Source organism: Dendrobates tinctorius, unplaced genomic scaffold (genome assembly GCF_039654945.1).
Source record: "Dendrobates tinctorius isolate UK_male_01 unplaced genomic scaffold, ASM3965494v1 ptg000103l, whole genome shotgun sequence".
In the NCBI taxonomy this organism is placed as follows: domain Eukaryota; kingdom Metazoa; phylum Chordata; class Amphibia; order Anura; family Dendrobatidae; genus Dendrobates; species Dendrobates tinctorius.
The window spans coordinates 21,650,661-21,676,965 of NW_027361771.1; the positions used below are offsets into that span (position 1 = coordinate 21,650,661).

Here is a 26,305-nt window from a genome sequence, read left to right on the forward strand (position 1 = left end):
GCTGCAAAGCATTTTACTATAGCAAAGAAAGTTTTCGGCAATCATCTACTTTAGTCGTCTTAGGCTTCTGAGGTGGACCTTTTGGTGTTGCTAAGTTCACTGATGAAGTCCTTTTTAAGGATGAACCAAATCCTTTGCATCTTGCAAATGCAAATTAAACACTTGGAATAGATTCTTGACCATTTATCTCATAAATTTCTCATAAAATAAAGAGGTAATGGGACACACTAAAAAACTTGAGTCGTGTACCAGCTACTGTGAGCCTGTGACAATTGAGGAACTATGTAAAAATACTCTTACTCCTAACAGAGGATGCCATATTTCTGATAAACCCCTTTAATTACAGCTGAAGTCTATACTTCAATGGCATCCTGATGGCTTTGTTTCTAATATATCATACAGAGGTTAAATTACAGAAAATTCTTCTGGCCGCGACAAACACTATTAATGATGCTGGAGACCAATATTATATTCTTCTGCATTTGCAGCCTTTCCACTGTCATCAATGTTTAGATCACTCATTAGTAAAAAAAAACACAAATTTTTTTCAAATGCTGAAAATATTTATTATCTCCATACACACAAAGAAAAAACAGGAATGTTGCCATCCACCTCACACAGTCATTTACTCCTGAGAATTAAAAAATGCTGCACAACACATTTACACTCAGACCCAAGAAGAAGCAGAAAAAAAATCTTTATTTTCTACGTCTTTGTCTAAAAGTTGAAAACAACTTCCTGTAAATCCAGTTCTTTTTTCCCATGTTGTCTCAGGTTTAAGCCTATCTGAGAAGAGGATGTAAATCCAGTAGCAGCATATGTGTAAAAGGCATAGACAGTAACTTCTTCGGTCCTTCCACCTTCCTCCGTCCATCAAAACAAAAAAAACTAAAGTATTTTAAAGCTTAAAAAACAAAGGATAAAAGTCTGAAGTGCAAACAGTTGGTACCGTGCCCTTTCACCATGGAGTAGCGAGATTCCTAGACACACGTGGTAAACTCTGAAGATTTCCCTGAGCAAGCAGCAATAGGAGAGGTGCTCGTGATGAGCTAGGTCACGTGGATCAGGCTCAGGCTTGGATCTCGGGGGGCGGCTGTGGGAGCTTTGTTTCTGCCAAGTTCTCCTCTGACACATCGGCATCCTGCAAGGCCTTACACAGAAGAGATCTCTCCGATTTGGTTTTGAAAAGCAGCCCGTGACCTAAAAACAAGAATAAAGTTTTGGTACTTTGACATTTTCGCGAGAAGGTGGCGTAACGGCAGACAGCTGACACCAACCTGCACAGTCTGCCAACTCCCTGAATGCTTTCTTCTTACAGCAGCTGCGGCACAGATGGAACACACATTTATTGCCCTAAAATCCAATAACAGCACAGTCAGGCAATCGCATATACAAATTGCCAAAAAGATTTTTAGAACAGTAGATAACATTTGCAAATGAAGCTAGCCTAGCACAACCTCGCATCCATGGCAAAGTAATATATTCTTTGGCAAAAAGTTATGGACTCAATAGGAGAAAAATATCGTGAATCTGACCTATAAAGGGTATTATGAAATGAAATGACCCAAACATGAATATTACCCACTAAAACAAAGATATTTTGAGAATAAATGTGTAAAAAAACCTTAAATAGCCATAGGGGAAGTTACTTCAGCTGACAGGTATTCCTTCTACCTGCTCTCACCTTCATACACATCTATGGGTATTTTGGGTCCTTAATTAAAGTTCATAGTTAAACAATACTGTCCCGAGAAGTACAGTAACTGGACACAGCAGCTTTTACAATTCTGCTAATAGCGTGTTCCATCTGACATCAGGTTAAACTGGACGGTTGTGTGGGGAGCTCGGTCAACATCTTGGCTTCAATGCCATGCCTGTTCTTAAAGGGAATGAGTACAAAATAACGGTTCACACCAAGCACAGCAGCTTGGAGCACCTTTGGCAAGTCCAAAATATTCACTGCATCTTCCCACCTACTTGTTTTCCTTCTATCTCTGTCCTTCTCTAGCTCCTGTAAAACACAGAGCTGTCAATCAAGGAAGGAGGAGGCAGAGAAAGAAGGAAAACAAGTAGGTAAGTGTGAAGGTGCACCAAATTCTTTGGCCACAGCAAGGTTGCACCAAGCGCCTGTACTTGGCTTGATCAATCAGTCTGTGCTGACAGGTTTGCTTTAAAGGGGTGTTCTCAAGTTTGAAAGTTATTGCATACCCAAAAGATAAGGGATAACGTTTCATTCGCTGGATGATTGACCAATGTGGCCCCCACCAATCCCGAGAATGAAGCAGATGTCGAACATGCGCACTGCCTAGCCATTCAATCTAATAGGAGTGCTGAAAATCGGTGCTCAGCAATCTCCAGCTCTACCGTTAAAAAATAATATAGCGGTAGTGTGCATAATTGATCTCCACTCCGTCCAGCCAAGGTTCTTGAGATTGGAGGAGGCCAACGCAGTCTGACGTCCAGCAATTAGAAAGTTATCTGCTATCCCTAGCATAGGGGATAAGTAAAGACCTTGAGAACAACCCTTTAAAAAGGTCTCCCATTAATATTTTACTCCCTTTTTAAATGTTAATGTAATACGTCAATATCACCGACTGCAGTCTTGTCTTGTGTCCAATGACGTTCCGCTCCTCTTCTGAGTCATGGGATTACAACTACGGCTCTCTGGCTATCGCTGTGCTCTGTGTCACCCAGTAGTTGCTTGCACAAAGTAAACCTATAGAGTGTCAGATCAAGACTCCATAGATTTACTTTTCTGAAGATTTCCTGATCACACATAGACTTCTAATGTGATCAGGAGAGCCTGAATTGCAGTCATGTGACTCACAAGAGGACTAGAGCGGTGCTGGACACCAAACAAGACTGCGATTGATGAATATATATTAGCCCACTGACACTACACTAACATTTACTCAGGTGTAGGGTGTAAAAATGAATGGGAGTGTTTGTTCCCCCAATTTTGGTTTCAGGGGTGCTATAAAGAGCGAGCTCTTAGCTGCCAAATGTATCTGTTCAGTTGTCTTCGTACACTTGCAGTAACTTGTTATTCTAATTTGTAGCAGAAGTTAATGCAGTTTTGATGCCAAACACAGAATAAAGGAAAGACTGATTGTTCTATCTTTTGTATCTATTGCTGTTTGGTTAAAAAAAACCAGCATGTGGGACTCAAGCCTAAAACACTGGATGAATAATGTGACTATGAATGCAGCATTAATATGGAAGATACTATATTCATGTTGCTCAGTCTATAAAAGTTGTGCTTGGTGAACAAAGCTCAAAAACATGCTCTGTAAAGCTTACCTTGGGATTTCCACACTGGTCACATTTTGCATATTTGGCTGCAATAAACAGATAACTGCAGATTAATGCTTTTGTAGTTGGACATTGTGAATACGGTGTGAGGATTAAAAATATATTTGACAAGTAAACTACAATAGTTGGTGCAGCAAAATAACAGCACTCTGGTGTTTCATTATTTCTGCCCTGTGATGTGTATGGGTGTTGGCCGACTTTCATTGTTGTGAGGGGGAACTTAAAATCATTGGATTTTTACGGTCAATTCTCAAGGGCTGACCCCAAGAATAATGGCTTTTGATATGTTGTAATCACTGTTTAGTAGTACTGATTGGCTAAAAGGGATGTCTCGGTTCTGAGACCCCCACCTGATCGCCTGCAGGAAAAAGCAGGGGTGCTCAGCTAATCCTCAGAGCACACGCAAAGTGACATATTTCTGGGTGCACTCAATGGTAAGTTTAGCACTTCTGCTCCTTCCTTTGCACGCACAATATAAAATACCAAAACATTTTCAAAACATAGTCAAAAGTTGAGCTACCCTTTACTGTTGGCCAAATCTAACATAAAGAGAAGGGGTATAATTTCTACTGGCTGCAGAACACTAGTTACCCAACATGTTTGTGAAACTTCAACATCATAAATAATACATTTTGCAGTATGAGCAGTCAGACGCTGGGATGCCTGACCACAAGTGGTACTTATAGCAGGGGCAATCTAGCAATGGGGAATGAATGACTGCTGAAGAATGGCTGAACTCGATGGACCTCTGCATCTTTACAACCTATAAAACTATGTAAATATAAAGCTCATGGCAATACATCATGATATCACAATGACAAAGCACCCACAGCTCTGCTTCATCTGTACAATCTTCAAGGAGTTACATACGTTTTACAGAAGAGTCAAAAGTTTTGTTGGGGTTACGGAGTTTCTTTTTCTGTTTGTTCTTCGACAGGTGATCTGCATTTCCATCTTCTTCATCCTCCAAGGCTCTCTTCCCTCGTACTCCACTCTCGTCTTTCAATGCATCTTTAGGCCTTAGAGAAAGAACAAAACAAAAAAACTTTGACTCCTTGGTGACCCATGATGCACATTTTTTGACACGGGTCGATAAGGAATGTATAAAGCAGTCTCAGGAGCTGTTACTTCTTTCATACCAGGCAGACGCTGGCTATGTTACATGCCCCTACAGTTGTGGCCAAAAGTACTGACACCCCTGCAATTCTGTCAGATAATACTCAGTTTCTTCCTGAAAATGATTGCAAACACAAATTCTTTGGTATTATTATCTTCATTTAATTTGTCTTAAATGAAAAAACACAAAAAGAATTGTCCTAAAGCCAAATTGGATATAATTCCACATCTAACATAAAAAAGAGGGTGGACAAAAGTATTGGCACTGTTCGAAAAATCATGTGATGCTTCTCTAATTTGTGTAATTAACAGCACCTGTAACTTACCTGTGGCACCTAACAGGTGTTGGCAATAACTAAATCACACTTGCAGCCAGTTGACATGGATTAAAGTTGACTCAACCTCTGTCCTGTGTCCTTGTGTGTACCACATTGAGCATGGAGAAAAGAAAGAAGACCAAAGAACTGTCTGAGGACTTGAGAAACCAAATTGTGAGGAAGCATGAGCAATCTTAAGGCTACAAGTCCATCTCCAAAGACCTGAATGTTCCTGTGTCTACCGTGCGCAGTGTCATCAAGAAGTTTAAAGCCCATGGCACTGTGGCTAACCTCCCTAGATGTGGATGGAAAAGAAAAATTGACAAGAGATTTCAACGCAAGATTGTGCGGATGTTGGATAAAGAACCTCGACTAACATCCAAACAAGTTCAAGCTGCCCTGCAGTCCCAGGGTACAACAGTGTCAACCCGCACTATCCGTCGGCGTCTGAATGAAAAGGGACTGTATGGTAGGACACCCAGGAAGACCCCACTTCTTACCCCGAGACATAAAAAAAGCCAGGCTGGAGTTTGCCAAAACTTACCTGAAAAAGCCTAAAACATTTTGGAAGAATGTTCTCTGGTCAGATGAGACAAAAGTAGAGCTTTTTGGGCAAAGGCATCAACATAGAGTTTACAGGAGAAAAAAGAGGCATTCAAAGAAAAGAACACGGTCCCTACAGTCAAACATGGCGGAGGTTCCCTGATGTTTTGGGGTTGCTTTGCTGCCTCTGGCACTGGACTGCTTGACCGTGTGCATGGCATTATGAAGTCTGAAGACTACCAACAAATTTTGTCTCCCTCAGAGGTCATGGGTCTTCCAGCAGGACAATGACCCAAAACACACTTCAAAAAGCACTAGAAAATGGTTTGAGAGAAAGCACTGGAGACTTCTAAGGTGGCCAGCAATGAGTCCAGACCTGAATCCCATAGAACACCTGTGGAGAGATCTAAAAATGGCAGTTTGGAGAAGGCACCCTTCAAATATCAGGGACCTGGAGCAGTTTGTCAAAGAAGAATGGTCTAAATTTCCAGCAGAGCATTGTAAGAAACTCATTGATGGTTACCGAAAGCGGTTGGTCGCAGTTATTTTGGCTAAAGGTTGTGCAACCAAGTATTAGGCTGAGGGTGGCAATACTTTTGTCTGGCCCATTTTTGGAGTTTTGTGTGAAATGATCAATGTTTTGCTTTTTGCTTCTTTCTCTTTTGTGTTTTTTCATTTAAGACAAATTAAATGAAGATAATAATATCAAAGAATTTGTGTTTGCAATCATTTTCAGGAAGAAACTGAGTATTATCTGACAGAATTGCAGGGGTGTCAATACTTTTGGCCACAACTGTATAAATGTAGCAACCAGCGTTTTCTTTGATTGCAGTAGTGTAACCACTTAAATGCAGCTGCCGATCTCTGAGCGGTCACAAGCTTCCATCAGCTCCCTGCAACATGATTGTGGGGAACCAGTAAGGGGTGTGCGGAAGGTCCACATAACTGCCATGTTAATCCTCTTATGAAGGTCCAATACTGGCTGAGCTCCATAGGAGAATCTCATTTTCTGCATCAGCATATATACAGCACTAGTATCAGCAATAGCATATTATGTCCCCGAAGGAGACAAAGTAAAAGTGAATCACAACATTATATGTACCCCAATATGGTATTAATAAAAACGTGAGCTCAGAAAGCAAAAAACAAGCCATCATACACCACTATGGACCAAAAAATAAAAAAGTTACATTAACACCACATTTTTTTCTTAATACAAATTTCTGATTTTTTTCATTACTAAAACAAACAAAAACATTGGACAAGTCGGCTATTGCTGTAATTGTACTGACATGAAGAAACAGATTGCCAGGTCATTTTTACAAAATAAGAAACAGCATAAAAAACACCGCCATCCCTCCAAAATAACAAGATTTTTGGTTGCTTACCGTAAAATCTGTTTCTTGGAGCCTTCATTGGGGGACACAGGAACCATGGGTGTATGCAGCTGACACTATGCACATAAAAAAAGTTAGCTCCTCCTCCGCAGTATACACCCCACCGACTGCAGTAAATTAATCAGTTAGTGAGAAAGCAGTAGGAGAAGCAACAGAATAGAGAACAGACAGACAACTCAACTGTAACCGTAACACACAGGACAAATAACAGGAGTTGTAAAACATGGGAGGGTGCTGTGTCCCCCAATGAAGGCTCCGAGAAACAGATTTTACGGTAAGCAACCACAAATCCTGTTTTCTCCATCGCTTCTTTGGGGGACACAGGAACCATGGGACGTCCCAAAGCAGTCCCTGGGGAGGGAAAATCAAACTTCCACTAGGTCAGAGAACTCACCACCGCCGCCTGCAATATGCTTCTGCCTAGGCTGGTGTCCGCCGAAGTGTAGGTGTGGACCTAGCAAAATTTTTGCGAATAGAAGACCAGGTTACAGCCTTGCAAAGCTGCAGCGCGGAAGCCTTGTGGAGCACCGCCCAGGAGGTGCCCACTGCCTGAGTAGAGTGAGCCTTAACCCCAGGAGGGGGCACTCTGATCATGACTCGGTAAGTCTCCAAAATTGCCGATCTGATCCAGCGAGCAATAGCCGCCTTGGAGGCCAGCAGGCCTTTTCGCGCACCATCCGGAATGACGAGAAGGGAGTCTGTCTCCCGGAAAGAAGCCATTCTACCCAGATAGACCTCCATCGTCCTGAATAGGTCTAGCTTGTTCAAGGAGAAGTCCAGAGGATGAATTGGACCGGGACAAAAGGAAAGTAAAACGATGTCCTCATTTAGGAAAGCGGATACCATCTTTGGAAGGAAGGATGGCGGAGGCCACAGAACCACCTTATCCTGGTGAAGTACCCAAAGGGGGGGAGCGACAAGGGCCCCAACTCCGAGACGCGCCAGATGGAGGTGATGGCCACTAGAAAGGCCACTTTCAAGGAGAGAAAGGACAGGGAAACTTCCTTGAGAGGTTTAAAGGGCGCGCCCTGTAAGGCCTCTAAGACTAGATTGAGATCCCAGGGATCCACGGGAGCCCGACACGGGGGTGCGGCATGAGCTACCCCCTGAAGAAAAGTCTTGACCTGCGGTCGCTAGGATAACGTCTTCTGGAAAAGAATGGAAAGCGCAGATACTTGACCCTTTAGAGAACTAAGGGCAAGACCCGTGTCCAGGCCCGCCTGGAGGAATGCTAGAATAGAAGGGAATGAAAAGGATATAGGCGGGATGTGATTGGATTTGCACCAACTGAAATAGGCCTTCCACGTGCGATAGTATATTCTGGAAGACGAGGGCTTCCTAGCCCGGATCATTGTGTGAATTACCCGATCTGGAAAACCTGACTCTTTCAGAACCGCGTTTTCAACTGCCACGCAACTGTCCAATTAAGCGACAGAGAATTGGGGTGGCGGATCGGACCCAGAGACAGCAGATCTGATCTGTCTGGCAGCTTCCAGGGAGCGTCCGCGAGAAGGTAGACGAAGTCCGCGAACCGAGACCTTCTGGGCCGAACCGGTGCGATGAGAATGACTGGTACCCCTTCCGCCTTGATCTTCTTCAACAGCTTGGCAAGAAGAAGAAGAGGTAACAGATAGGGAAGCACAAACTGAGACCAAGGAATGGTCAGAGCATCGGCACCCACCGCGAGAGGATCTCGGGTTCTGGAAACAAACCGTGGGACTTTTTTGTTCAGACAGGACGCCATAAGGTCTACATCCGGGGTCCCCCAACGAAGACAAATTTGATGAAAGATCTCTGATGCAGGGACCATTCCCCTGCCGCGATGCCCTCGTGGCTGAGAAAGTTGGCTGCCCAGTTGTTCACACCGGGAATGTGCACAGCGGATATCGCTGGAACCGTCACCTATGCCCAATGGAGGATTTTGGAGACCTCGGCTAACGCCAAGGAACACCGAGTCCCTACCTGGTGGTTGTCATATGCCACCACTGTGGCATTGTCCGTCTGGATCCGGACTGGCAGACCCTTGAGAAGCTTTTTCCAGTGAAGTAGGGACAGAAAAATTGCCCGTATCTGTAGGACGTAGATCGACAGAACAGCTTCCCAGCTGAGAAGGCTGGCGTACGTCGTCACAACTTGCCAGTGGACCGGAAGGTAGGACCAGCCCTGGGAGATGAGCGGTGATGTCAGCCACCAATTGAGGAACTGTTTGACACGGAATGAGAGTTGAATCGGACGATGCAGGGAAGAGACAGACCTGTTCCACTGCGACAGGATGGCCCGCTGAAGCGATCTTGAGTCGCCACCATCCTCCCTTGAACCCTCATGGCTGTACGGAAGGACGTAAGTCGGGGATCGCGCAGCCAGCGAACTTCCCGCCGTAACAGTATGCCTAGAAACACAAGATGTGTTGGAACAAGGCAGGACTTTTTTCCTGTTGAAGATCCTCCCGAATCGGAACCGTGTGTCGAGAACGATGGTTAGACTTTCGTGAGCCTGGGGCAAGGATGGAGCATTGATGAGGATGTCGTCGAGGTACGGAAAGAGGACGAGACCTCTGAGCCTCAAAATGGCCATTAACGCTGTCATATTCATAAAAACCCTGGGAACAGTGGCGAGACTGAATGGCAGGGTAACAAACTGGAAATGCTCTCGATGTATCGCAAAGCGCAGGGACTTCTAATGTCCTGAGAAGATAGGGATATGCAGATAGGCGTCCTGAATGTCTATGGAGCACAGGATTTCCTGCGCCTCCATGGAAGCGATTACTGATCGAAGAGACTCCATCCTGAAATGTTGCAGATTCAGTAATTTGAGATCCAGAATGGGCTGAACCGCTCTGCCTTTTTTCAGCACTACATACAGGTTTGAGTAGAAACCTGTGAAGCATTGAGTTTCTGGTATGGGTACAAACACCCCCAAACTGAGGAGAGAGGCAATGGATGCAAAGAAACCCGGGACTGAAGTGGGGTCTCTTGGAGGTCAGGATTCGAAGAAGCGATCCCAGGCCGAGAAACAAATTCTATCTTGTATCCTGATGATACAACCTCCCTGACCCAAGCGTCTTCCACCGAGACGAGCCAGACGTCCCTGAAGAAAAGGAGACGGCCGCCCAACGGGGTGGTGCACTGGGGTTTTGTTGACAGTCATGCAGAGGTAGACCTTCCAGGTCTGGATCTGGTGGATCTACCCTTGAATGAAAGGGAGCGCCAGGAAGGAGCGGGCCTAAAAGAAAACCTTCTTCCTATCTTGGCACGCTTGCGGTCTCTGCTGGTTGGAAAAAGGCTCTGTCGTTGCGACCTGACGGAAGGGCCGAAACTGCCGTTATGGAAGAGGCCGACAGGGTTCGTACTGGGGAAGAAGAGAGCTTGTGCCCCCAGTGGCGACTTTAATAATCTGGTCCAGCCTGGTGCCGAAGAGGCGCGATCCCTGAAAAGGTAGGCTGGTAAGGGACTTCCTTGATGATAAGTCCACCTGCCAGGCCTTAAGCCAAACTGTACGCTGAAATGCAACAACGTTGCTGGACGCCTGAGCAGCGCAAGACGCGGCATCCAGGGAGGCAGAGACCAAATCTGGTTGGCGAGCTCTGCCCGCTGCTCTGGTTGGGCTCCCGCCAGAATGCCTTGGTGGAGATCCTCAGTCCATCTGGCTATGGCCCTTGAAACCCAAGTGGAAGCCGAGGCCAGACCTAGCGCAGACGTGGCCGTTTCGAAAGCTGACTTCGCAAAAGATTCTATAATTCTGTCATTAGAATCTCTCAAAGATGCTCCACCAGAAATCGAAAGGACCGTGTTGAGATAGTCTAGCGACCGGCGAGTTCACGGAAGGAGAAGCTGACCAGTTGGCGGAGAGCTCCTGAGAAAAAGGATATAATACGCCAAGGCGCTTTCCTCTTTGAAAGCGTCGGGTCAGATTTTCTCCTTCCCTGGTGAGAAGCTTCTCGAACTCAGAATGAGGAGCATAGACCTTGGAAGGTGGTTTAGACTGTCTGAACGAAACCGCCTGATCTGCGGGTTCCGCAGAAGTCTTTGAAGCCAAATGTCTGGTTGATTGCTCCAATGAGGCTCTGAACCATATCCCTCATGTTAGCGATATGGTCCGAATCTAGCTCCAAAACGTCCTCATAGGGTGCATGCGAGAACGCCTCGCCTGACTCGGGGATGAGGAAGGGACGGACTGTGGGGCGAGATGGAACGGGAACAAGAATTAGATCGATGCACCTGTCTGGATCTTTTGCGGCTAAAGTTGCTAGGTTCCGACGGAGCTTCCTGTGGAAGTCTGCAGGGACAACTTATCAAGCACGGACACCAGGGTCTGATACACCCTGATGAAATCTGCCACAGATTGTGACAGAGGAAGCCCACCCTGGGATAGGGGCCATGTTCTCACGTGGGTCAACTGGGGGATCCTGGACGGTGGGAGAGGACCACAGTGGAGGAAGAGGAGGAAGATGGAGAGCGAAGTGGCATAGAATTAGACTAAGCGCTGCCAGAGGGTTAGAGGACAGGAGAGCAAAAGAGGGTCTGCAGTGCAGAGCTACTCACGGCAGATGTCCTGTAGGAGACTTCCCGGCTGTAGAGAAGGGCAGGCAGGTCCCATAGATGGATTCGGCTCCCCTGTACATCAGCTGGAAAATGGCGTCTGCCAGGAGACGCAGGGCAGAACGCGCGCGCTGTGAGGGCGCCCAGAAACCGGGAAGCGCGCTCTCAGCTAAACGCGGGCCCGGAGTAGCAATATGGCGGCGGCTCCAGCCCGCAGTGGAGGCTGAGGGTAGTGGGCGGAGCCCGACGCCACATAGGAAGGGGAGGCACAGGCGGGAAAAAAGCCCGCCCGCAGCAGAGGAAGGGGGCGGAGACAGCGCTGTAACTAGGCCCAAGATGAAGCCAGAACCTAGATTACAGCCGGCGGCTGCCGGAGCGGGAGGTGGGCCCGTGGAGGTCATAAAACAGCGCCAAACGGGTCCCCACAGTGGCGCCAGAGTGCTAAAAGTGGCTCAAACCAAGCGCCATGACGCCGCTTAGACAGGCTGCAAGGGGGCACAAAGAACAGGAAGCCTCTGTGTGCCAAAACACCCTCTTTTCCCCAAAGGTTCTGCAAAGCAGTGCTGAGGCCCCCCAAACCAGCCGCAAGGTATGAACTGCGCTAGCCGCTTGAATAAAGGGGTTTTTTTTGCTCCCGTTTTCTTCTCCTCTTCAGCACCTGGGGAGAAAAGAGGGAAATTACCTCCCCAATCACGAAAATCGGACGCCCGGAATCCATGTTGCGGGACATCCGTGTCTCCTCGACCGACAGGCTGTGGTGGGCGAGTGGGTGGGAGACGGAGGCAGGACTGGGTATTCTTTCTCTTGCGGATCACCTAAACACGCATCTGTGTTAGGGATTTTGGGGTCTTGCTGAACAGACATATGATACGGGGTGCAGTACACGCCGTACTCCTAGTCTCTGCGTGGGAGTACAGTTGTGACCGTTCACACTGTATCCCTCCAGTACCTGAAAAGGAACGACGCACATTAGGTAGATATGGGTCTCAAGAGAGACCCGTGTCCACCTCCTACTGACACTAAGCTAAACTGATTAATTTACTGCAGTCGGTGGAGTGTGTACTGTGGAGGAGGAGCTAACTTTTTTGATGTGCATAGTGTCAGCGTCTCCTAGTGGCAGCAGCATACACACATGGTTCCTGTGTCCCCCAATGAAGCGATGGAGAAAACAGAACTGTGGGATTTTTTTTCATTAAGCAATTCCACCGCGATTGATATTTTTTCCACATTTACAGTACAGAACACAGTGTAGTACAAATGGTAAAGGGCCTAGTGTCATTCACAACTATAACTTGTTCCATAACAAACTAGCCTTCATACCACTATATGTCAATTGGAAATTAAAAAAAAAAAAAAAAATTAACGCTCTTGGTTAAAGAGTTAATAGCAAATAAAAAAAAACCCACCATAGGGTATCTTCACACACACACACGGTCCATGCATGCTAGAAATTAGTGATGAGCAAACGTGCCCGAATAAGGTGTTATCTGAGCATGCTCAGGTGAGTGACTTAAGCATGCTCAAAAAATAAGTTTGAGTCCCTATGTCTGCATGTCTAGTGGTTGTTTGACAGCCGCAACACATGCAGGCATTGCCTGTTTCTTAGGAAATCCTTTCATGTGTTGTGGCTGTCGAACAACCACTATACATGCAGCCATGGGGACAAACCTATTTTTCGAGCATGACGAAGACACTCGGCAAGAACACAAGCATGCTTGGATAAGTGACGAAAAGAACACTTTACTGATTAATGAGGGGAGGACTTACAGTGGGCGAACATAAGGCTGGCAGATCCAGTGAGGGAATGGCAAGTCTCCTGAGACAATTTCACCTTCTTTCCATTTTGATCTTTCCTCCTATGAGACAAAAAACACAAGTTTTTTTTGTGACAAATCGCAAGGCGCATAAAATATCATTTCTTGCAAATATTGTAAGGATGTGTGTATGTATCAAGCCACGCCCACTCCACATAGCCCCACCCACTGGCGTCTGGAGAGCGGAGTTGCAGAGGGATAAGGAAGGGTTGCAGAGGGATAAGGAAGGGTTGCGGAGGGAGGGAGGGCGGGGCAGCGGAGGGAGAGAGCTAGGCTGCTGAGGGAGAGAGCGGGACAGCCAGTGGACACAAGGACTGTGGAGGGAGAGCGCGGGACGGCGAGCAGAGAGAGAGAGAGTGAGTGGAGAGAATGGGATGGCGAGAACGGACAGCCAGTGGAAAGAGCGGGACGGCCAGTGGAGACAGGGGCTGCTAACGGAGAGATCGGGACTGTGGAGGGTGATTGCGGGATGGTGATTGGAGAGTGGGGCTGCAGAAGGAGAGCGCTTGACTGTGGATGGAGAGCTAGGCTACGGAGGGAGACGCTGTGGATGGAGAGCTGAGGAGTAAAAGTGGGGATGCTGAGGGACAGAGCGAGATGGCCAGTGGAGACAGGGACAGCGGACGAAGAGAGTGGGACCGTGGATGGAGAGCAGGGCTGTTTAGGGAGAATGCGGTACGGCGGGTGGAGAGCTGGGCTTCGGAGGGAGAGAGCGGGACGGCAGTTAGTTACTATGCCTGGGCATCACCAGGCTCTTCAGCTAGTGTGCATATATAGCTCTGGCAAAAATTAGAGACCACTGCAAAATTTTCAGTCTGATTTTTCTCTTTATAGCTATATTTTGGAGTAAAATTTAAATTGCTCTTTTATTTTATAAACTACTGACAGCAGGTCTTCGAATTTCCAAGCACTAAATTTTGCATTTATTTTCAGAAAATGAGAAATGATCAAAATAACAAAAAAAATGCAGTGCTTGCAGACCTCAAGTAATGCTAAGAAAACAAGTTCATAATCATTTAGAAACAACAATACTAATGTTTTAACTCAGGAAGAGTTCAGAAATCAATATTTTGTAGAATAACCATGATTTTTCATGCATCTTGGCATGCTTTCCACCAGTCTTTCACAATGCTTTTGGGTGTTGTGCCACTCCTGGTACAAAAATTTAAGCAGTTCTTCTTTGTTTGCTGGCTTGTGACTATCCATCTTCCTCTTAACTACATTCCAGGGGCTTTCAATGGGGTTCAGGACTGGAGATTGGGCTGGCCACGACATGGATTTTATGTGGTGGTCTTTCATCCACATACTGATTAGCTGTGTGGCATGGCGCATTGTCCTGCTGGAAAAAAACAGTCCTCAGAGTTGGGGAATATTGCCTGAGCAGAAGGAATCAACTGTTTTTCCAGGATCACCTTGTATGCGGCTTGATTCATACGTCCTTAGCAAAGATTAACCTGCCCAATTCCAGCTTGCTGAAGCATCCCCAGATCATCACCGATCCTCCACCAAATTTCACAGTGGGTGCAAGACACTGTGTCTTGTATGCTTCTCCAGGTTGTCATCTAACCATTAGACAACCAGGTGTTGAGCAAAGCTGAAAATTAGACTCATCAGAGAAGATTACCTTACTTCAGTCCTCTATGGTCCAATCCTTATGGTCTTTGGCAAACTTCAGCCTGGCTCTCCTTTGCTTCTCATTGATGAAAGGCTTTTTTCTAGCTTTACATGACTTGAGCCCTGCCTCTAGGAGCCTGTTACGAACTGTTCTTGCCGTGCAATTCACCCCAGCTGCCATTTGCCATTCCTATTGTAGTTCACTTGATGTCATCTTGCGGTTGCTGAGTGACATTCGAATAAGATGACGGTCATCCCGGTCAGTGCAGGGTCATTTTCGCACTTTGCCGGTCTGTAGCTTTGTTGTCCCCAATATCTGCTGCCTGTCCTTGTTGTAATGGACTGGCGTCTTAGAAATTTTAAGGATGGAGGCAACATGCCGCTCACTGCATCCCTCTGCTAGTAAAGCCAGAATTGAGCCCTTCTTTTCCTCACGGAAGACTTTTCTTTTCAACTCCTTTGGCATGGTTAAAAGTTATTTTTTCATTCCTATTACTTCTGGCATATTACTAGCACTTGTTTTGCCATCCAACTTGTCCTATTGCAAGAGGATTGTGAACGCCACAGCAGGGTTTTTCATACTTTCCTTCGTTAAATAAGATTTGGTTCAGGTGATCACCTAAACAGAAGCACATTAAGTAGAATGAGGTGTACTCTAGTTGAAATACAATTGACACTGGAATGGAATGGCTTTCAGATATGTAGAGAAGTTGATTTTTATCAAACTGTGCAGTGGTCTCCCTTAATTTTTGCCAGAGCTGTATATATAGCTGTATTATAATTATAGTTATATTATATAGATACATACATCACACACACACACACACCAGCGGAACACCATCGCACTGTGCCTGCGCGAAATCCGCGCAGGCGCAGTGAATCATTCAGCTGATCCCGGTGGCAGATGCGCGGCATGTCTACAGGCAGAGGAAGCCGGTCACATTAAAGGGGTGAACAAAAGTTCATTATAAAAATTGTCTGTGTCTGACCCATGTACGGCGCATACCACATCTCCTGGGCAGGGGAGGAAGCAAAAGACAATACTGACATTACAGCAGGGTATCACAGAGGATTCATTTTGTGAGGTAAAATATTTCACTGACTGTTTTTAAACAATATTTTACCTCACAAAATGTATCCTCTGTGATCTCCTGCTGAAATGTCAGTATTGTCTTTTGCTTCCTCCCCTGCCCAGGAGCTGTGGTATCGACAGGTCAAAGAAGAAAGCACATACGGGAGAAGTCAGCACATGGAGAAAGAGAGAGTGGATAGGTGGGTGAGCACATGGGGGAGGGGAAGAGATTCTCAACGCTGCAAAGCCTGCCCCCATCATGACATTACCGCCCTCCATCTACTGTATGTATGTATATATATATATATATTCATTCTATGTCCTAAAGTACTCATTGCAACAAGGGTCAAGGGCAATGCTTTGTATATAAAATTCATTTTCAATATTAAGTTAGTTTTATCTTTAATATTATTACTTTTTTTAACCATATATCTGCCTCTAAGGGATAGAAAACACTTTACAGATGGAATTTTTACCAGATATTTCCCCTACACGATAGCAGCCCTAGTTACACAGTGACACTGCCCTGACACTGCCCTGCGTCTACTGTAGTTAAGACTTCAACATAACGGTAAACCCCCACCACCAATGCGCTGTATAGTAATGGCTTTATATGCACTGTGTGTATATGGAGATCACAAAACGTAAAATACTGCTGCTGCCGAGTCTTGATAATGCAGGGTATCCAACACGAGATCGCACCGTCTTCTGTGCCAGTCTTAAAATATTTAGAATAAGATGGATCACACTGGCAATCATAACTACTTCCTTATTATAGATAACTTATTAATATAAAATATGTATATGTGCCCAGTAAACAAGTTCGTAGCCATCGTTGTATTACCTGGCATCGCAGTTTCAGTTCTTTATTGACAGCAATGATGCCATTTAAGGACTTGGCTTTTGCTAGCTCTTCACGTAGCACCTGGTATACCTGCAAGCTAAGGTCAGAAGGGTGAGAACATTCCATTGAACCATCTAGTGCACAATCTAGCTGAAAGAAAGTGGGAACCAACATACTAGCCATAAACAGAACATGCGCATGCAAACATCCAAATCGGGGAGGCACCCCAAGATTTCTTCAGATAATGGTAAGAGAGCAGAACCATCTTGATGCCAGAATTCTTATGCTTCAGTCTGTGGATTCCAGCAGTCAGCACTGCAGGTTCAGTCCACAGCAAGGAATATTCTGTCTGGAAAGGGGTCCTATTAAAATACAGACTCCTAAAACAGTGTGCCCCCGATTTATCAAGACTGGCGTTCTGTAAGAGTATGTCTAATTTGTTACAATGCCTGCCCCTCCAAATGAATTTGTCGCCTCTATCTGCAGCTGTGCGAACCACAATAAACGTTCTCCAGTACATTTCTGTGGTAATACATGCCACTTTTTTGGCATAAATTCTGACTATTCTATTGGCCGCACAGAGCCGTGCTCCCTCCGATTATGCTTTGTCTGCATTTTTAAAAGTTGGTGGAAGTGGCAGAGATAGGCGTGAAAACACCATAAGTTGCAAATTTTTTGCACAACTCGTAGAATTTTGGTGAAAGTTAGCCCCTACGTGTATTTAAAGGGATTGTCCCTTTCAGAAAATCTTGGTCCCCAGGTGCAGCTGGATATAAAAAGACAAATAGTGCCTTAGTCACCCGTTCCCAGGGTTCAGCACTGATTCTCTGTTATTGCTCTCATCATCTGATATTGGCTGCAGTGGTGATGTCAGGTTAGCAGAGCAGTAACCAAACAGTGGGCTCAGCGGCTCTAAGCAGAACATTCCATCCACACAGGCAGAACCGCTGGGCTCGATATGTGGTTACTGCACTATTGTCCTGACATTAGCGCTGCAGCCAATACCGGACAAGGAAGTGGTGCCAGAGACTAAGCGCTGGACTCGGGGAGGGTGAATAAAAGGGGACTACCCCATGAAGGGGTCGCCAGAGTTTAGTTTAAGAAAAGCCTCCCCCGCCGATCCCCAAGAAAATCACTTAGTGTACGAGTTCTCCTGTAAGTAAATGGACCTGACCAATTTTTGATTGCTTGTTCATTTTTTTTCTTCCCTTCTTCCAAAAGGCATAACTATTTTATTTTTTACATAGCTATATGAAGGCTTGTTTTTTGTAGGACAATTTGCAATTTTGAATGGCAGCGTTCACATTACAATATAATGTACTGAAAGATGGAAAGAAAAAAGGAGATTTTTGTGTACTCACCGTAAAATCTCTTTCTCTTAGCCTTTAATTGGGGGACACAGAACCGTGGGTGTTATGCTGCTGTCCACTAGGAGGCGACACTATGCATAATCTGAAAAAGATTAACTTTGGCTCCTCCTCTGCAGTATAGACCCCTGGACGGCGTCAGCCTTCTCCAGTTTTGTGCCAAAGCATAAGGAGGAACGTAACCAAATAACATAACCATGCCTGTAAGAAGGCTACTATGTACGAGCTCAAAGAACAATATGAGAACTCAACAGTAAACAACGGCCCGTAAGGGCAAAAGGGTGGGAGCTGTGTCCCCAATTAAAGGCTAAGAGAAAGAGATTTTACGGTGAGTACACAAAAATCTCCTTTACTCTGTCGCCTAATTGGGGGACACAGAACCATGGGACGTCCCAAAGCAGTCCCTGGGTGGGAAGCAGTGGACGAATATTGTGTTGACAGTTCCCTAGACTTGGGGTACTGCCGCCTGCAGAACCAGTCTACCCAGGCTCGCTTCCGCTGAGGACTGGGTATGAACACTGTAGTGTTTCGTAAACGTGTGTAGGCTAGTCCAAGTGGCCGCCTTACACACTTGTTGTTCCGAAGCCTGATGCCGAATGGCCCAGGAGGCCCCTACTGCCCGTGTAGAGTGTGCCGTGATACTGGCCGGAAGAGGGGAACTGTTAAGTCGGTAGGCCTCATGTATGGTGGACTTGATCCACCTGGCAAGGGTAGCCTTGGAAGCCGGCAACCCCTTGCGACTACCTTCCGGAAGAATGAAGAGGGAATCAGATTTCCGGAAAGGTGCAGTCCTGGACACGTAAATCCGCAATGCTCTGACGAGGTCAAGCGTATGCAGAGCCTTCTCCACTCTATGAACCGGAACCGGGCAAAGGGAAGGCAGTGAAATCTCCTCATTGAGGTGAAAGTTGGACACAACCTTCGGAAGGAAGGATGGTACCGTGCGGAGAACCACCTTGTCCTGGTGAAAGGCTAGGAAAGACCGTCTGCAGGAAAGTGCTGACAATTCCGACACTGCGTAACGAGGTGATCGCCACTAGAAAAACCACTTTCTGAGACAGAATGGAGAGTGGAACTCCTCTAAGAGGTTCGAAGGGTGAAGCTTGCAATGCTGTCAGGACCAGATTGAGGTCCCACGTATCCAGCGGACGTTTGTAGGGAGGAACCAATCGGGAAACTCCCTGGATGAAAGTCCTTACTTGCGGTTTAATAGCAATGCGCTTTTGAAAAAGGACTGAAAGCGCCGACACCTGACTCTTAAGCGAACTTAAGGACAGCTTGGCATCTAGGCTCGATTGAAGAAAACCTAGTACCTTCGGGAGGGAATAAGGGAGTGGGACTTGTCCATGAGATTCGCACCAAGAAAAGAAAGCTCTCCAGGTGCGATAATAGAGCTTGGCGGAGGCAGGCTTCCTTGCCCTGATCATAGTTGCAATGACTGCCGGTGAAAAACCTGCCTGGGTTAGAATCCAGGTTTCAAGGGCCATGCCGTCAAATTGAGAGCCCCTGAATTCTGGTGGAAGAACGGAACTTGAGACAGAAGGTCGTGACGGTCGGGTAGACGCCAGGGGGCGTCTGCTGTAAGTTGGACGATGTCGGCGTACCATGTACGTCTGGGCCAGTCTGGCGCGATGAGGATGGTCGGAACTCCCTCTTGCTTGATCTTCCTCACGACCCTGGCGATTAGGGGGAGGGGTGGAAAAATGTACAGGAGTCGGAACTGGGACCAGTCCTGGACCAGGGCATCCGCTCCAAGCGACCGCGGGTCGTGTGTCCTCGCCATGAAATTGGGGACCTTGGTATTGAGATGGGATGCCATTAGGTCCACCTCAAGGGTTCCCCAGCGTTGACAGATCTGGTAAAAAATCTCGGGATGGAGAGACCACTCCCCCGAGTCCATTCCTTGCCTGCTGAGGAAGTCGGCTTCCCAGTTTTCTACACCCGGAATGTGTACCGCAGAAAGTACCGACCTCGTGTCTTCCGCCCAGCGGAGGATATGAGCCACTTCTCTCATCGCCTGGGCGCTGCGGGTCCCGCCTTGGTGGTTCACGTATGCCACAGCCGTGGCATTGTCCGACTGTATCCGTATGTGCGAGGCTGCAAGCAAGTGATGAAAGGCTCTCAGTGCCAAGAGGATGGCCCTGATTTCCAGAACATTGATGGGCAATGTCACTTCCCTCGGTGACCACTTGCCCTGTGCCCTGTGATGTAGGTGCACCGCCCCCCAGCCTGTCAGGCTTGCATCGGTAGTCAGGATCTTCCATTGTCCTGAGAGGAATGGCTTCCCTCGTGTAAGCGAGGTTGGTTTGAGCCACCAATGCAGGGACCTCCTGGTTGATGACGTCAACCTGAACTCCCTGTCGAGGGAGAAGGGGTTCCTGTCCCAAGACCTGAGTATGGCTAGTTGAAGGACCCTGATGTGAAACTGGGCAAATGGCACTGCCTCTATTGCTGCTGCCATCCGGCCTAGGACTCTCATGGCAAACCGGAGAGATCGAGGAGGACTGCAAAGGAGTGTGCGAACTACCAGATGGATGGCCAGTGTCTTGTTCTTGGGAAGGAGTACCAGGCCCCTGGCGGTGTCGAATACCATTCCCAGGAATGTTAGAGTCCGAGTTGGGACAGTCGACGATTTCTGTAGGTTGACTAGCCATCCCAGGCGACTCAGAGTGTCTAGTGTGATTGAGACACTGACCTCGCAGTCTTTGAAAGTGGGAGACTTGATGAGGAGGTCGTCCAGGTACGGGACGACTAGAATGCCTCTTGAGTGCAGGACGTCCATGGTGGCCGCCATGACTTTGGTGAACGTTCTTGGAGCCGTGGCAAGTCCAAACGGAAGGGCGACAAACTGGTAGTGATTTTGGTTGACCGCGAACCTGAGAAACCTTTGGTGGGCGGGAGCAATTGGTATGTGGAGGTACGCATCCTGTATGTCTATGGAGGCGAGGTATTCTCCCTGGTCCATGGATGCAATGATGGACCGGAGAGACTCCATGCGGAAATGACGGACCCGTACGTAATTGTTGAGCTGTTTTAGGTCCAGAATGGGTCGGACGCCGCCTCCTTTCTTGGGGACTACGAACAAATTTGAGTAGAATCCTCGGAATCTCTCGTTTGCGGGAACCGGCACCACAACTCCTGATTGAAGGAGAGAGGAAACCGCTTGGTGGAAAGCACGAGCCTTTTCTGGTGGTGTTGGAGGAATAGAAAGGAAGAACCGGTTCGGTGGAACGGAAGTGAACTCTATCTTGTATCCGGAAGACACTATTTCCCTGACCCACCTGTCTTCTGTAATAGGCAGCCAGACTTGCTGAAAGAGTAAAAGTCGGCCGCCTACTGGTGGGGTGTCTTCCGGAGGTCGCGAGTCATGATGAAGCGAAGTTCTGAGGTTTTCCTCCCTTGGGTTTCGCTTGGCCTGCTTTCGACTGCCAAGCCCTGTCCGGTCGCTGCTGCGTCCGTGGGTTGTCCCTGCGTGGAGAACGGTTACGGTTTTGCACTGGGCGCGAAACGGACCAGCCCGAGGAATTCCGAAAGGATCGGAATCGCGTCTGGTTTCTTCGTTTAAATGTGCGTTTCGGTTTTAGTTGAGGGAGAGAGGTACTCTTACCCCCAGTGGCATTGGCAATCATGGTGTCCAACTTTTCGCCGAAAAGTCTCCCAGTAAAATACGGAAGTCGCGTGAGGGACTTCTTTGAGGCCGCATCCGCTTTCCATTCTCGCAGCCAGAGGATGCGTCGGATCGTGATGGCGTTTGATGCTATTCCCGCTACACCTCTGGCGGAATCCAGGGCTGCATGAATCATGTAGTCTGCTACCACTGCTATCTGGACCGCTTGGTCCGAGAGCTCAGGATTTGAAGCCTGAAGACCCTCCTGTAGTTCTTTGGCCCAAGCCAGGATGTCCTTGGCTGCCCAAACTGAAGCAAACGCAGGGCCCAGAGAGGCGCCTGCCGCTTCGAAAATAGAACGAGCCATGCGTTCTACTTGCCGGTCTGCTGCATCCCTGAGGGTTGAGCTATCCGGCAGAGAGAGTAAAGTCTGCGCTGCTAGCCTAGAAACCGGAGGGTCCACTTCAGGTGGATCTGTCCATTGTTTGGTGTCTTTCTGTGGGAAGGGGTACTTCTCTTCTAAATATTTGCGATTAGCGAATTTTTTCTCAGGCTGCGCAAACTGTTTGGTAAGTATTTTCTCAAACTCATGGTGATTAGGGAAGACCTTAGGTGGTTTCTGAACACTTTCGAAGCAAATCCTATGTTCTGGGACTTCCAGGGCCGACTCTGGAATTTTTAGCACCCGATGAATGGCAGAAATTATGTCCTCAACTAGCGCTGTATTGCTAGGGGGAGAAGGTACCACGGACCTGACCGTTTCGTTATCCGAGTCGGAGTCACAGATGCCCTCTGAATCCTGTGCCTCGCTAATGAGATCCCTGGAGGGCGACCTGGGGCGGGGGTCTTCTGTGGTGGGGGATCCCTGTGGTAAATTGCACTGTCTGTCTGTGGCAGGGGACTTCCCAGGAGACCTGGAATGATGCTGTCTCTCCCTGGAGGGGGACGACCTTGTGCTATAGTGCGACTCAGGTGATCGAGACCTGTGGGTCCGCTTACGTCTGTGAGAGTCGGAAGCAGCATGTTCCTGAGACAAGCTGTCCGTTTGCTGTGTACCGTCCATAGCCGGGGCCCGACTCTGCAGAGCTTGCAGCAATGTGGCAGTTAGGTTGTCTATGGACTGTGACATAGACTGAGACATCTGAGTTGCCCATTCCGGCGTGGCCTGTGACACTGAAGCGTCAGTAGGGACTCCCTGGGGTTCTGACCCAGAGTTCTGGATGCAGTCCCGGCAGTGCGGATACGTGCTGCCACTAGGGAGCGTGGCTTTGCAGGCTGTGCAGAATGCATAGAAACATTCCTGCCTGGTTCTCTTCCTTGAGCCCAGCATAGTGCACAGAGGCTGGCTATAAGGGATCGTACAGGGGTGGCTACGCAGAGGGAACCCACAGAGAGCCTTATAGGAAGTATAGATTCACAGCTGAGTATGAGAACCCAGCTGTGAGCTTACCCCACCGATGTGCCCCTAGGTCCAGCGCCGACAGATCCCAGTTCTGTGCCCCCCCGGAGACCGCTGTGATGCTCCTCTCCTGGATCTCATCCAGAAAAAATGGCCACCGGGACTCTGAGGAGAGGGAGGAGGGGGCGGAGAGCTGAAAAGGGCGCGCTGGGCTGTGTAAAAACGCGCCCTTTCTGCCTCAATCCGCCCCTTCTATGACACTCCAGCGTGTCATTTTGGTCATCCGGGGGGCGGGCCGGAGGGCGGGCCGGGGGGCGGGTAAAAGGCGGCGGCTTCGGCTAGGCCGAAGCCGCGGTCTAAATTAGAGGCCTGATGCCCAGGAGGGCTCCAGGGCGGCGCGGTAGTCCGGGGGGGGGGGGGGCGGATTTGTACCAGACCCCCCCAGAATGGTCGACTGGATAGCGGTGGGGGTAGCAGGGGTAGCGGTTTCTATATGGGGGCCCCTGAAGCGCTATGGAGCCGCTGCTGTTGCAGAGACAGGGATGCAGAAAAGCCCTGTCTCTGCTGTGCCATCCAGTCCGCACCCTCCCCCGGCCCCAACAGGATCCCTCAGCCGGCCTGGGGTCCCTGGAAGCTGCGGAATGCTGCCTGATCTCCGACCCTACCTGAGGCGTCTCAACCTAATGCCCCCTGCGGGGGATTAGGGAGGGTGCGTCTGTCACCGTCAGGGGGTCTTCATCCTCGCCTCAACCTCAACCCAGACCCCTTAAAGGGGTTGGGGAAGGAGGGGGTCTCGACCTCGAACCAGGACCCGAGGGACTGGGGAGGGAGCGACATGGGGAATAGCCACCTCGACCTCAACCGGGTACCCCTGATAGGGGACCGAGGAGGGAGCCATGCCGGGACTCTCGCTGGAGACCCACTTTTCTTCATCTGTATTTCCGGACGAAAAAAGGAAAAAACGGAAGAAAAAAGGTGTGCCTCCTTGCGACACTAAGCAAAAACTGGAGAAGGCTGACGCCGTCCAGGGGTGTATACTGCAGAGGAGGAGCCAAAGTTAATCTTTTTCAGATTATGCATAGTGTCGCCTCCTAGTGGACAGCAGCATAACACCCACGGTTCTGTGTCCCCCCAATTAGGCGACAGAGTAATTCTCAGTGGGGTGAAAGAAAACCAAATAAACAATGTCGGAATTTCTTTTAAGGGTCTGTGCACACGGTGCGGTTTCTACTGCGGATCCGGAGCGTATTTGCCGCTGCGGATCTGCAGCAGAACTGCAGGTGCTGTACAGTACCATTATAGCCTATAGAAAAAAAACCACTGTGCACATGCTGCGGATTTTTCCGCGGAAAAAAAAAAGCAGCATGTGACTTCTTTTGTGCGGTTTTGCTGCAGTTTTCCACCTGCTCCATTCTACAAATCCGCAGGTGGAAAACCGCACAAAAACAGCAGTAAAACTGCAAAAAAAAAAAAGGAAGAAATCCGCAGGAAAAATGCAGGTCGTTTGACCTGCGGATTTAGTAAAATCTGCGCGAGGATCCGCACCGTGTGCACATAGCCTAAAAGTTTTTATAGTATACATTGTGGGATAAAAAATAAAAAAAGATACCAAATATATACAGATCTTTTATTATTTTAATGGATTAGAAAAATTCAGAACTTGTGCCCATAATTTTTATTTTCATTTTCCATCGATGGAGCTGTCTGAGGGCTTGTTTTTTGCTAGCGGCACTGCAGTTTTTATTGATACCATTTCAATCACTTTTTATTGTATTTTTGTAGGGGGAGGTAGGAGCACCAAAGAAAACCCAATTCTGGTATTTCAGGTTTTATTTTTTCATCTGGAGTTTAATGAACAGGTTAATTATTTTTGTATTTAAATTTTCCAATACATTTTATAATTTTGATGCTTGGACTTTTACAGATATAACAATGCCAAATATGTTTTTCAATTTTTTCTTTTCTTTTTTGTTTATTAGGAAAAGGAGACTTATATCAGCTTTAACTTAATCAATTCTCAATTTATTATTCAGTCCCCAAATACCTTATACATCTCTAATGTCATTAAGAATTATTTTCAGAGTAAAGCAGAACTAGGAGTCATGGAAGTGATGATACAGTTGTGGCCAAAAGTACTGACACCCCTGCAATTCTGTCAGATAATACTCAGTTTCTTCCTGAAAATGATTGCAAACACAAATTCTTTGGTATTATTATCTTCATTTAATTTGTCTTAAATGAAAAAACACAAAAAGAATTGTCCTAAAGCCAAATTGGATATAATTCCACACCAAACATAAAAAAGAGGGTGGACAAAAGTATTGGCACTGTTCGAAAAATCATGTGATGCTTCTCTAATTTGTGTAATTAACAGCACCTGTAACTTACCTGTGGCACCTAACAGGTGTTGGCAATAACTAAATCACACTTGCAGCCAGTTGACATGGATTAAAGTTGACTCAACCTCTGTCCTGTGTCCTTGTGTGTACCACATTGAGCATGGAGAAAAGAAAGTAGACCAAAGAACTGTCTGAGGACTTGAGAAACCAAATTGTGAGGAAGCATGGGCAATCTCAAGGCTACAAGTCCATCTCCAAAGACCTGAATGTTCCTGTGTCTACCGTGCGCAGTGTCATCAAGAAGTTTAAAGCCCATGGCACTGTGGCTAACCTCCCTAGATTTGGATGGAAAAGAAAAATCGACAAGAGATTTCAACGCAAGATTGTGCGGATGTTGGATAAAGAACCTCGACTAACATCCAAACAAGTTCAAGCTGCCCTGCAGTCCGAGGGTACAACAGTGTCAACCCGTACTCTCCGTCGGCGTCTGAATGAAAAGGGACTGTATGGTAGGAGACCCAGGAAGACCCCACTTCTTACCCCGAGACATAAAAAAGCCAGGCTGGAGTTTGCCAAAACTTACCTGAAAAAGCCTAAAATGTTTTGGAAGAATGTTCTCTGGTCAGATGTGACAAAAGTAGAGCTTTTTGGGCAAAGGCATCAACATAGAGTTTACAGGAGAAAAAAAGAGGCATTCAAAGAAAAGAACACGGTCCCTACAGTCAAACGTGGCGGAGGTTCCCTGATGTTTTGGGGTTGCTTTGCTGCCTCTGGCACTGGACTGCTTGACCGTGTGCATGGCATAATGAAGCCTGAAGACTACCAACAAATTTTGCAGCATAATGTAGGGCCCAGTGTGAGAAAGCTGGGTCTCCCTCAGAGGTCATGGGTCTTGCAGCAGGACAATGACCTAAAACACACTTCAAAAAGCACTAGAAAATGGTTTGAGAGAAAGCACTGGAGACTTCTAAGGTGGCCAGCAATGAGTCCAGACCTGAATCCCATAGAACACCTGTGGAGAGATCT

The 26,305-nt window shown here is 47.3% G+C and overlaps 1 protein-coding gene across 2 annotated transcripts in view; it reads right to left on the reverse strand.

The window, feature by feature from the left end:
• Positions 1-680: 680 nt before the first annotated feature.
• DUS1L (dihydrouridine synthase 1 like) overlaps positions 681-26,305 on the reverse strand; it is a 67,170-nt gene continuing 41,545 nt past the window's right edge. For both annotated transcript variants that reach the window (XM_073588140.1, XM_073588139.1), the window contains exons 8-13: positions 16,568-16,664; positions 12,991-13,079; positions 4,183-4,331; positions 3,301-3,338; positions 1,278-1,353; positions 681-1,200 (exon numbers count right to left, since the gene is read on the reverse strand). In XM_073588140.1, the coding sequence (XP_073444241.1) occupies positions 1,070-1,200; positions 1,278-1,353; positions 3,301-3,338; positions 4,183-4,331; positions 12,991-13,079; positions 16,568-16,664 (580 nt within the window). In that variant the 3' untranslated portion in view covers positions 681-1,069. The remainder of the gene's footprint in view (positions 1,201-1,277; positions 1,354-3,300; positions 3,339-4,182; positions 4,332-12,990; positions 13,080-16,567; positions 16,665-26,305) is intronic.